General features: G+C 40.5%; 1 protein-coding gene across 1 annotated transcript in view; it reads right to left on the minus strand.

Moving 5' to 3' along the window:
• LOC115085402 (25-hydroxycholesterol 7-alpha-hydroxylase) overlaps positions 1-13465 on the minus strand; it is a 480857-nt gene that overhangs the window by 56877 nt on the left and 410515 nt on the right. Inside the window, exon 5 of the mRNA XM_029591385.1 lies at positions 8513-8691. Coding sequence (XP_029447245.1) covers positions 8513-8691 — 179 coding nt within the window. The remainder of the gene's footprint in view (positions 1-8512; positions 8692-13465) is intronic.

The raw sequence follows: 13465 nt of genomic DNA on the forward strand, positions 1-13465 counted from the left end.
TGGTTAAGGTAGTATTGGAGGAATATGGGGGTCAGGTGGAAAAGCTTCCCTTGATCCCGATGTTTTCCTTTAGAGGTGACATAGATTTTTTTTTTTCCATTTTGCCACCTTCCTTTTTTTTTTTTTCTTGTTTTCCATGTGGGTTAGGATTGGAGAGGAAGGGGATGGTGGATGGAATGGGGCGGGCCTGATGTTCATGTACGATCTCCAGGACTGAGTTGTGTTTTCTTGTGTTGGTGGGGTTTACACTGAGTTTTTCTTGCAGATTGTCGAAGCTCCTTGCTTCTCCTTTTTTGACTGGCCTGGCTATTCATGCTTTATCTTCTATGCCATGGCGTGCAAATTAGTCTGTTGGAATGTTTGGAGAACTCACAGTCTGATTAAAAAGAAACGGCCGCTCACTAATTTGTGGAGGGTGGGCGCCTCAATTGTCTTTTTTGCAAGAACCTCAATTCTCTCTCTCTCTGAGCATCAAAAATTGCAAACGGGATGGGTAAGATAAGTTAGTTCATCTAGTTTCGTCTCTAGCAAAAGAGAAGTAATTTTGATTGCAAAGAGCTTTCCTTTTGTTATGAAGGACTAAGTATTGGCAATGAAGGGCAGGTATGCTGTGGTCATAGGAGAGCTTAGTGGTAATTTATTCACTTTGGCTAATGTTTATGCACCCAATTCAGTTCTGTCAGAATTCTTTCGTTCTGTCTCTCGGATCTTAAAGTTGCATGTCAAGGGTTCTGTGGAGTAGATATTCAAACGTTAGCCATTTTTCTAAGTTAGCCGGAAAGACATGTGTAGCTAACCTAGATGCCATATTCAGTGGCATAGCTAAGCTGCTGAATATATGCTTATATATTTGCGCTTTGCTGTATAAATTGTAACTGGCTGTTAGACCTGCTCTATGGCAGGTCTAACTTAGCTGCATTACGTTTATAGCTAAGATTGAATATCGCTAGTTAGCTGCATAACTTATACGGCTAACTCACTCCACCCCGATCTGCCCAGAACTTATGTGGCTAAGCGGCAGTTGCTTATTGAGCGGCTGCTACTTAACCACATAAACTATATTTATGTGGCCAAATAGCACTGTACGATTTCAAATATTTCACCACCAGATAGGCCTGAAAATAAGACTGGGAATAAATCTGATACTTGGGTATTTAAAACTTGGGGCCGATGTAATAAAACCCATGCTAATGTTAAATCTCAGCACAGGTTTTACTTAATGTGTGCATTAAAAAATAGGGTTCCCCACAGGATGCAGTAAGCTGTGATAAAAACTTTTAAACAAATAAAGTTGTATTTCCCCCACCGTCCAACATTTGGGGCGGGTTACAAATAAAAACTTACAGAACAAATCAAGCAGGTGTACAAAATACGAAGGCTAAATGAGAAAAAATGCACTAAAATGTGAGTTAACCTGAAAATTCTACACTTATGCAGAAAAGTGCTTCAAAACAGGAGTAAGGAGGGTAAGTACTTGAAGTCAGAAGGAATGTGACCAAAATGACCTTGCATGCAAAATTGGTGCTTGGCCGCCCAATTTGGGCACAATCTCTCATGCAAAGCCATTTGCCGAGGCATGCCAAATTAAATCAAAGGCTCTCTAGGGCAGGTGCTTACAGCCAAACAGCACATACCTTGGTGCTTTGCATCCCTAATAGCTACAGTTGCCTGTTTCAGAGAGCTTACCCTTGGATTTCACTTGGCAAGCCTTGCCCAAATGGTCTTGCATGCAAGAAATTAGAATTAGGAATCCCAACCTGGGCATAATTTTGCATGCAAGGCTATTTTGCTCACACTTCTTCCAACTTCAAGTGCTTATTTCCTGTTTTAAAGCACGTTAACGTGTGGATTTTAGGTTAACTCCTTGGCCTAAGGTTTCGTTTCTGGTGTCCATGATACTCTATTGCTGTGTCCAGGTAGTGTCTAACTGTTTCTATCACACTGGGTACAGACATCAACAGAATAAAACTTTGTCGACCAGAAATGTGAATTTAATCTGCCTAAGATTGAAGGAGTTACATTTCAAGCATAAGTTCTCTGGGGCTTGCACTTGTAGTTAAACAAAACATAAGCTCTCTTTGGAAGGCACCTTCAGTTGAACAGTATACATTTTGGCTTTGAGCATCCCTGACTTTGGCATCCTTGTTCATCTGTAGGTTCCAGCTCCAGAGAACTTACACAGAAAATTTTCCTTTCTGGGTCTGAGGTGGGCACAACAATAGATAATATTGGCCACCTAAAATGTGAGTTTACACCACCTCAGATCCAATGTAAGCTCTCCGAGGCAGCCACCAGTCACAGGTTTTCTTTGTTTTTCTGAAGAGCTGAGCAGTATGCTCATATAGTCCTAAAGTGTGTAATATTCAGCTTTGAGTGCTCACTCAGCCTACGCTTTGTTCATCTAGCTGTAGGTGCCTTTCTCAGAGAGCTAATTGTTTTATTTTACTTGCTCTTCCTTGTCAAAATGACATTGAATAAAGAACGTGCCCACAAGTTGGGATGCACAAGGCATGGCAAGAAAAATCAAAGTATAAGTTCTCTGAGGAAGGCATCTTCAGCTGAACACTATGAACTTTAGCACTGTGCATCCAACTTTGGCATCCTGTTCATCTATAGGTGTCCCCAGAGAGTGTGTGTTTTGTTAAGTTAGCTGTACGTGCCCACCCCAGAGAGCTTATGCTTTCATTTTAGTTGCCATTCTTTACCAAAATGCCCTTGGATGGAAGAATTTGCTCTCTACAATGGGCACTTACAGCTAGCTGAACAAAGTGTAAGCTCCCAGGGGTGGGCACCTACAGTTAAATAGTTGAGGTCCTAAGCACCGGTGTACTGGTCAGCTGCAGGTCGCCGTCCTGAGAGCTTATAATGAAAATTTAATTCCTGGGTGTGGGTTGGAATAAACTCACATTTCAGGTGGCTAAAGTTATTCAATTGTTGTGACCAGTCAGGTAGAAGCAGCTAGACATTACCACACTGAGCACAGTGTTAGTATAACAGGGCCACCAGAAAAGTGAGTTAAGCTTTACACCTGCTCTGACCCAGGAGTTACATTTCCAGAATTAAGAAATTGTGCTTTAAGCTGTCTATCTGTTAACACCTCCCTGCATTGCTGCAGAATAGCTAATTCTTTCTTTAACATGGGATTCATATTCATATGTGCTAATTTTAACACTCTTTTTTACTCCTGGTTTAGGGGCCGATGCAAAAACGTTGTGCTGAAAGTGGGCGCTGAGTGTTCAGTGCCCGCTTTCCTAATGTGCCCCCAGTCACCTCTCCTGGGGGCGTGATGCAATATTTAAATTAGGGCTTGTGCTGTCGAAGAGGCGCTAGGGGCGATTGCGTACCCCTAGCGCCTCCTTGACAGCATGCGCCCGAGAGAAAACAAGTAAACAAAAAAAAAAAGAAAAAGGGATTTAGAGGGTGGGGAGGAGAGGGGAAGGGAGGTTAGGGTAGGGGGTAGGAAAATTCCATCCCAGTCCGCCCCTAAACCCATAATGGTAAGAAAGAGAACCCAATACCTTGAGGTGCAGCCCCCACAGAAATCCAAAACCCTCCTCTTCGTCCCCCCAAAGCTTACTCATGTATAATAGCCTTCCCAAAGATTCAATATCCCCTCCCTCTAAATCTTCCCCAACAATCCCCTTTTTCAACCCCCATTTAACCAAACTCCAATTTATTCCAAATGTCCCCTCACAAAGAGGGCCAGAGATCACTCCTGACATTTAGCAAACTACCCAGGTCATCCCCTCAGTCCGACCCACCATTCTTAAATTACCCCCACATAAAGAAACAAATACAAACAATACAATCAGCATCCAGCTTTATGAAAACAATATTCATATAGCCTAACTAGCTCAAACGGCATATAATGGCACCTAGAAACTAGTAGGTCCTTAAATAGAAAAAATAATGAGGATTAGTACCCACACATTAATTCAACAATTTCCTCCTGGTAAGATAACTATAAAGGCAACATGAAAAATATCTAAATAAAGTTATACATCAAAGATTTATTTTTAAAGAAATCATATTTTCTATAGACACCGGATATCACCATAAGAGCCATAATGGCTCCCAAAATAACCAGTCAAATCTCCAAAAAGGTACAGAAGCTATCTTATTCAAATAGCACACCAACAGCACGATAAAAGATTTTGCTGAACATATGACATCTGATTGTCTTTCAAGATTCCAACTTGATGGAATCAGCCAAGTACTCAACAAAACAAAACAAAAAAAAACCCAAAACAAAACAAAGAATAAAAGAACATTATGAAGGTTGGTAAAATGACAATCAAACCTCCAAAATAATCTAGCCACAAAGTTTTCAAAAGAAGAAATCCAAACATGGCTGTTTGTCCACCTACAAGGTCATGATTCAGCCAGGTCACTGCTCACCAATTCCACATCATTCACAAAATCCTGCGCTTCGGAAACACTAGTAAACCACTTCACCACTCCATTATGTACCATGCTTACAGGATAGATTTGTTGTGGGTTAGACTGTGGAGTTAGCAATCTGTTGTAGATCTGCTCCTCCAGAGGGGAGGAGCTAGCAATCTGTTGTAAATTTACTCCTCCAGAGGGGAGGAGCTAGCAATCCGTTAGGGTCTGCGATGCTGATGGGAGGAACAAGCAGATGGTAGTAGCAAGTAGAGATGTGCTTCGTTTTTTTCTGCCGGGTCGTTTTTTGACTCGGATACCTCGTGGTAAATTTCGGGTTTTCTCGTTTCGTTTTTTTGAAAAACAAAACGAGGAAACCCGAAACCCGGGCCAAAAAACGAAACGGCAAAGGAAGCTTAAGAAAACCCACCCCAAGCATTAAAATCAGAGTTCTACATAAATACAAAGTTTACAAATTAACCCCCCCATCCCGATCCCTCCCCAAGACTTACTAAGTACATCCCTGGTGATCCAGCGGGGTCCCGGGTTCCATTTGCCCTCCGTGCCCGTGCTACTGCAAGCTGTGCTCTTTAAAATGGTGCCGAATAGCCTCTGAACTACCATGTCACAGGGGCTACCGGCGCCATTGGTCAGCCCCTGTCACATGGCCATCGGCGCCATCTTGTGCTCCTGTCATGTGACTGGAGCTGACCAATGGCGCCGAAAGCCTCTGTGACATAGTATGGGCAAAGGCTATCGGCGCCATTTTGATTACTGGCAGCCGACAACCAATACCTCACTTTGAATACATATACAGCGCAGCTCACTGCTTCAACAGCAGAGGGTTGAAGAAAAGAGGATTTATATTAAGACACCCAACAAGGACTAAATTGCACAGGCTGGGTAAACAAATAAACGTGGGAGTAGCTTGCTTATTGCGGCTGTTACTACCCCTAACCAATTAGGCTTGATACTTCACTTTTATGCAGCTCCAGCCTGCTCTCTACATCAATGGCAGGGGTGGAAGGAAAATTAGACCAAAAAGTTACCAATAGGACCCTGACCTCAGCGGTCAGAGTAAGATAAGTATGAGAAAAATAACTGTGAAAGCTTGCTGGGCAGACTGGATGGGCCATATCGTCTTCTTCTCCCATCACTTCTATGTTTCCATAATCCTGAACCTTTCCTGAGATCTCCTATCAACCTGTCTTCATCCGAGTTGTATGAATCCTGTGTCTTCATCGGAGTTCTTGTTCCTCCTTCAGCCTCTGTTCATTCTGTTGCATCTGCCGTTCCCGTACGGCAGGTCCGAAAGGGTTATCGAGTGGCCGGAGGGCTATCCCAGAGACCAACATTGCGTTGTTGGGTCTCTTTGATGCGTTCAGAGGCCAGGGCTCCTGATCTTCAGCATGTCCGCCCGTGCTTGGACACGTCTTGCCTGCCTCGACGCTTCCCCAGAGCCCCTCTGCGGTCACGCCGTGGTCCAAGGGCACACTACCTCTCCGGAAATGGGACCATAACACTGCTGTTTTTCAATACTTTAGCAAAATGTCTAATTTGACTATCCCTAAAAGAAGGCTGCTTTTTCTACATATGCATTTGGGTTTTAAGAAAGTGTTATTTAGGAAAGGACCACTCCTAGGATTACTCTTTTTGTATAAAGCTATTTAAGCAGATGCTCCAGGCCCTAATCATTCCGATGTTAAGAGGTCAGAAGATGTTTTGGATCCACAAGACCTAAACATCTTTTGGGCTGTGATTGAATGGGAGGAGTTTGGGTGGAGTAAATTAAAATTAGGGGTACTTAGCACTGCGTGTGACAGCGTAATGCATGTTATATCATACGTTTTAATGCTGAAAATAACTACACCTTTTTTCCTGGAGTTATGCTGTGTGATATGCCCTAAACTGAATTTGCACTAAAAATCGCAAATCCCGTTTTGGGCGGGAGAAGGGGAGGGGGGAGAGGAGAGAGAGAGAGGCACACATATTAGTCATATTAGTCAACTTTTTATACCACTGTAGGAGGGGCAACCACTCGGGTTGAGGTTTTGGTGGTGGCCTAGGTGTTGAGTGGCAGTTTTACATGCACAGAGGTATGAACAGCACAGTACACACCAGTGAAGATTTGATATGATTTAGACTGAGGAAAGGTGTACAAAGATGAGATTTGTACATTGTACTCTCAACCTAGCTTGATACAGAGTGCCTCTGACTGTGTATATAAAACTGCTCCCCAAAACCTCGTCCACCACCAAAACCTCACCCCGCGTTACCGGTTGCCCCTCCTACTGTGGTATAAAAAGTTTAATTATATGAGAGCCTTATAAAGAAAGAGTGTCTCTCTCTCTCGCCAGGAGCAGCTCAAAAAGTGGAAAAGCCTGTCTGGCGCATTGTGGTAAAATAGCATGTGTTGCGATATCTCGAAAATGATCTTAACCACGCCTCTTTTTTTTTTTTTTTTTTTAATCGTGGTGCTATTCATGCGAATTTTATAGCAAAATGATAAATCTAGGTCTGGGTTTGGTCAGCACTCAAATGCAGATCTTGTTTAGGACTTATCTCACTACATGAAAATCTAATAAATAGAATTCTTCTATCTCTCTTCTGTGCTGGAAAAAGCATGGTCAGGTGGGTTCCTTCTTTGTCTTGTGGTGGGAGTGCCCTCTGATTCAGGCTTTCTGGAAAAATATGCACAATTGTATCTCTGGGATTGTTAACTTGGAGGTTTGGGGGGGGGGGGGGGTCCCAAGATACTTTCTCTAGGAAACAATGCTGTTTAATCCAAATAGATTTATAAAGCCATGGTAGGACTATAACACACCTTAAACAGCATGTATTGCACAATAAATGCTGTATATTGCACGATATAGCCCTATCGTGGTGATATTGCATGTTATATTTACATAACAACTGTCTCTATTAAAATTAGCTGCTTTGCATACATCTGTATGCATAATATCATATACTGCATGCAAAGCATCTAATGCATAATAAATTCTATGTAAATAAAATAATGCAGCGGACTTAGAAATTATCAGCCAGGTTATTTTATCTACAGTTGTTTGAAAAATGTTATTGTACCACAGGAGCATAGAAACCCTAATGAGAGCCCAATGTTCCTGTGTTAGAATTAAAGGGCCATGTGGCCCAACTCAAACACCCATCCCCAAAATTGACAAAAAGCTACCGGTGAGGGGGGTGTCTAACTAGACCTCCCACCCACCCTGTGGCTGACAAGATATGACAGGACTGCCCTCCCCATGATAAAAACATTGTGGCTTTGTAAATTTAGGACAACATTTGTAAATGGCAGCACAAAGTGGCTTAGTTAGAGGTGGGAAAAGGCCTTCCCCTCCTACAAGATCTGAGTGGGTGAACAGGGTGTGGGATGTTGTTTGTATAGAAAAAATGATTTGAGATCTGTGGGATAAATCAGAGAGGTTTTCTGATATTTGGGCCCCTTTTCTGGCTTGGAAGAACTCATAGATGGCATCTTTTTATTGGGATTTTTCTTGGCTCTGTTTAGGATCTTTTCATTTGGGATTGTTTGGTATTTGCTAACTCCTGCAGTCTTTCTACCTGGACCCTTTCACTGCATTGGTTTCCTGCTTTGAACTCCAGGGGTGGGGGCTGGGGGAGTTATTTTGTTTTTCATTCACTCTCTCTCTTACATGGGGTCCGGTTGGGTATGGTGCGAGGCCATCGTGTTCCTTGCTGGGCTGATCTCTTGATTTTCTCTTTTGGTGTTGCCATAACTTTCTGATATTAATGTGTTATAGATTTGGCTACCCCATTTGTCTTATTATACTTTTCTATTTTAATTACTGGATTTTCTTTTGTTTGTTGATATAACTGAGGTTTGTTTCCTTTGTGATAATAAATACAACTATTTTGAGATAAAAGAAAGAAACAGCTAGTTCTCAGTCCCAACACCATAGTTCTCTCTGGCTAGGATTCCTTTAACCTGCAAAGCCCTGGAAACTAACATAAGAAATGTTTTTTTCCACAAAAAATAATTGAAAAAAAAAAAAAAAAAGATAGATAGATAGATAGAAAAATGATTATAAAAACCCTGGTTGCTGCAATATGCCTTAGGTATAATGGAAAGCAGCAGCTGAATATTTACCTCAGGATCTTTATAGATCTCAGGATCCTTGTGTAAAGTCTGAGGATAAAGCGCTACCCAGTCTCCTTTTCTCAAACTGACTGCTGAATCTCCTTCCAGCTTCAGAATGAAATCTTCTTGGACCACACGAATGTTCATGGAAGCAGAGCACATGCGCAAACTCTCCTGTACAGCGCTGCCTGAAATTAATCAGAAAAAAAGAAAAATAAAATATTAAAAGATATATGCATACATGGAATAAGATGGGAGGGTGATGTGCACATTTACAGTTATCAAATCTATAGATATTTAGCAGATAAAGATTAAAAAAAAAAAAAAAAAGAGACATGAATTTCCTTGAGGAGGTCATACAAGCCCTCTCTCCACTTAAAAAAATAAAAAAATAAAGGACGTGAGTAGCGACCCTGAGCCTTTGAAAGTAATTCTTATAGGTCCTGAAGAAATCTTACTGGCTGTAGGCAGTAGAAAAGTTTGGGGGCCAAGCCTTTATTCAGGCATCGTGCTGAAAGCCTACTAGATTCCAGTCACAGTCATATCCTGGAAAGCTTCAGGAGCTGAACGTCCTTGCTTTCCCAGTGGCCTTCACCTTTTGCTCCTTGCACGACAGATTTTATGGCTAATTTCCGGCAATTTATCCTGGCAGTTTGAGGAGGAATTCCTCTAGGAATAATATGCATAATTTGCATAAATCATTCTGATAGCATGCAGTTCCCGACTAGAACTGCATCTCTCATTTTGTAATCAAAACTGACTCTTTTTCAACCATGTATGGGTGCTGTAATATGAGCCACAATTTCCTTCTGAGTACCAGCATGAAAAAAAAACAAAAAAAAAAAACCAGAAAAAAATGTCCCTATTACGAAATACTAAATATGTATTTATTGTTTGCTGTAAGAAAAACCTTCTTCAGAAAGTGTTTCCACAAGCCTTTAACACCTCTGCACCAAGCATAGACACACACACACACACACAAAAAAAGACAACAGCAAATGCTCTTTCAGTAAAAAATTTAAATCGGTTGCAGCAGGCACAGCAAAATGCTTGGATGCTTTCTCACCGGAGGTTTCTTAAGTGTGCATTTGGCTAAAGCAATGAGGCTGCGGTCAGCTTTGTGTGGCCAGCACCGTGATTCAATCGAGATATCAATGCAAGGAGACAAAAAGAAAGGAGACGTCAGAAGTTCTGCTTTTCTGAAATGCAGTAGCAGGTTTGCATTTAATAACCTGACCATCATGGTCACATTCTATTGGCCGGCATCCCTTCAGGAAGCACGGCAGTCCATGCCCAGCACCGCATCACAAATGACAATCAGGCAAGCCTATCTTCTGCAGAAGTTAATCACAATAATGGACCACAAAGTGTGGCTTAGTGGTCAGGTCATAAATGACAAATCTGTTTTAGTTTCCAGTATCACTTAAGGGAAGAAGATGAGCTTGGCTCTAGCTCGGAGCAATCATGCCGATAATTATTAGATGACAAAAGTAATGAGTCACGTTACAATCAACAAAGGAGAATGAGACTTACATTGGTCTGCTATCTAATGTTAAAAACAAAAACAACCCCCACCCATCAAAAAAAAAAAAAGAGACACTTGGCTTTTTCAAAACGCTGCCTAAATGCAGGAGAAATATGCATTGAGAAGAATGACAACTGCACAATAAAACTGCAGTCTTTACTTGCAGTTGTCATAGTTCAGCAGGCACCATTCAGTGCTACTAACAGACCAGCTGGGTAGCTGGGGAGGCCTTCCATTCTGTGCCATGAGGTACAGTAAATTATCCAACACGATAGAGCAACATCTGTTTCTGTGCTAGTGCCGAACAAACAAGGCAATTTAAAGCATACCAAGGGATAACCCAGCAGCAAATGAATATGACCCTCATTCCCTGCTCCTCCCCTACCCCCCCCCCCCCCCCCCCCCCCCCCCCCCCCCCCCAAATACACACACAGGACTAAACTTGATTGCATAAGCCTCAGATAAAGAAGAAGAAGCTAGGTTGTGATCTGATAAGGTGTTGTCTAAAAATGATTTTTTAAATGTTTGCTATAAAGAGAGAGATCTCTTACTGTAACACTGCTATTCTTAGTGCCCTCCTACGTCTGTCTCCACTTGTTTTACCATAGCTCGCACTTAGCTCTCAATTCACTCTAGATTTTTTTTGAAAAAGGAAACTGTTTCGATATACTTATAAATATTCAGTCCTTAAACCTAATTTGCTATACTTAGTTCACATGCCTTCAAGCATTTGTCTTCCAATTTCCACTGAATAAATGCGTACTAATGAGAGAGAGAGAGAGAGAGAGAGAGCAAGCTGCTGAGGCAAGGCTGGGTGACTTGAGCCTGGCCTACCACCAGCTCATGATAGGCAGGCAAATTGAGTTAAAATGAAAAGTCTTGTCAGCTGAAAGGCAACATGGTAGCCAAACAGCAAGTTGTCAATCATCCAGCCAAAACAAGGGAGTGCATGCAGGTAATAAAAGGTCATTGTGAGTCATTAATGTATTTGGCTTTCCCAAGCAAGTTAATTGTAATTAAACATGATCTCGATCTGTACATCTTTTATTAAAAAAAAATTATTGTGCATAATAGATTGCTAATTTTATATAATTTTGCAGCTGGAGTAACGAAGAGGCTGTAACTTTGAAAGTTGGTTCTAAGAAAACGTTTAACAGGTATTGTCAATATTTCCAGTACTAATTTATGTCATGTGTCCCAGTATGGCAAGTTATAACATTTATAGTAAGTATTTCTGTGATATATAAACTAAGCAATACATTGAGCTGCATATGTCTAGTAATACTACAGAAATGATTAGTGGAAGTAGCACTGCCTAAATATATCTAGTTCTACTATCATTTCTAGACATATGGAGCTCTGTACTGAAACTCCATAGAGCTTGCAATCTAGTCAAGACAAATTAGTCTATGGAAAGGTATTTCTTGTAGAGAAATGGTTCAGATTTGAAAACAGCCTCAAAGATTGGGGTTTTTAGACCTAATCTGAATATGGCCAGTCAGGGAGCATGACGCACCGACTTAGGAAGTTTATTCCAAGCATACGGTGTAGCAAGATGGAAAGTGAGGAGTCGGGAGTTGGCATTGGTGGAGAAGGCAACTTGCCTGATGAATGGAGTTCACGATGAAGGGTATAGAAAGAAATAAGATAAGAGAGGTAAAGATTGAAGAGCTACAGAATGAATGTTTTTGTAAGCAAGTAAGAGAAGCTTGAACTGAATGTGGAAGTGGATGGGTAGCGAACATAGTGACTTGAGGAGTTACAAGGTCATATTGATGTTAAAAGATGTGAAAATATAAATATACTATCTTCAAGTATTACCATATAACATGGCCTACATCCAAGCTTGGCAATTTTAGTATCTAATATCAGTTGGTATCTAACATTTGTTAGATCCATTTATTGATGCCAATATTGTTGTGTACTGGATATCTATTCCACCGAATAGACTAAATGGATCAAAATAATTGACCGGCAGAGTAAAATGAGTGAACTACTTTGTATTTTTCTCTCACTTATATACATAATTATGTTGTAGCCTCATAAAATTACTGGAGTGAATTTTCAAAGAGGTTCCATGCATTAAATATAGCATATATTGTAGAATTTTTAAAAGTCCATTTATTTGTATAAAACCTTTTAAAAATTTAGTGAAATTTCTAAAGGAGTTATGTGCGTAAAAGTAGCAGTTTTCAAAACTCCTACTGGAAGTAGCAGTAGCAATAGCAGTAGCAGTAAAAACTCCTACTGGGTTTTACTTATGCAAACCCAGTTTTACTTGCATAAATCCTTTTTAAAATGCCCTCCATATTTTTAGTTCATGTAGTAAGCAACATTCTAAATTTTCATAGAAAATACTTTTCTAATGGGACATACAAACATATGTTGAGTGGTCACTAAAACAAAAATACTCACAGTATATGCACACATACAAAAAGATTTTGTAGTATTTTATGGCATAGTTTCATTGAGTTATACAGAATTCTCCAGGGAGTCTGCATTTAAATAACTACATACTTATTTCTAGTTTGAAGCTTTTTCTTTTATTATAACAGAATAATAATGGCATACTAAATGCAAATGCTCTCTTTGTCTTACAAATTCATACACTATAAAGATTTCACCATTTAATAATGGAGTCAGTACTCTTATTTAGTACTTTTATTTTGTTTTGTTATGGCTTGCTAGACTGGTTAGCATATATCAGTGTACAGTAAATATAGGACAATTGTCTACTCTAGAAATATACATTTTTTCTGTACAGAACATCTGATAGGTTGGGAAGACTTAAGGTGGTCTTTGAATCTCAAGTGCAGCTCTATGGCAGTACTGTGCATGCTAGCCATGTCATTAATTGGAAAGTACCATATTTTATCTCTAAATATATTTTTGGCTATTTATCCACCATACTGTTGTAAAATAATTATGATGATTAAAAATCATAAAAGTATTGTCCTATCATGTTTGATTGTGGACTCAAGTCCTGCTTCTCAGGCTGACCATGTTGGCAAATCACATGTGATCTCTAAAAACTTGCTTTCAGATGTACAAAAGGGAATAAACAACAAATGCATAGGAAGGAGAGGAGAGGAGAGAGGACAGAGAGAGAAAGGTAATCCCAAACCATCAGCCACCCTTCTAATTGAAAGAAACTACATAATTAAAACTATTGTCTTTGCTATATATGTACATTACATTTGCTGTGGTACTTTCTGGAGCCTAATCTTATATTAGTAATAAAGCACTGCTTATCCTGGAATCTACATTTGTGCTGACTCAGGGTATATGAGTGTGTAATTGTGGTATGAGTTGTGTAGCAGATCCTTTCAGGAAGGAAGCCTGCATGAAACTGGCTTTGTGTTTCAGGACAGTGGATCCTGCAGAGCGGGGCCCACAAGACACTGGCCTTGTGTTTCAGGGCAGTACATGTGTGTCTT

The sequence above is a fragment of the Rhinatrema bivittatum genome, chromosome 2 (assembly GCF_901001135.1).
Source record: "Rhinatrema bivittatum chromosome 2, aRhiBiv1.1, whole genome shotgun sequence".
Classification (NCBI taxonomy): Eukaryota; Metazoa; Chordata; class Amphibia; order Gymnophiona; family Rhinatrematidae; genus Rhinatrema; species Rhinatrema bivittatum.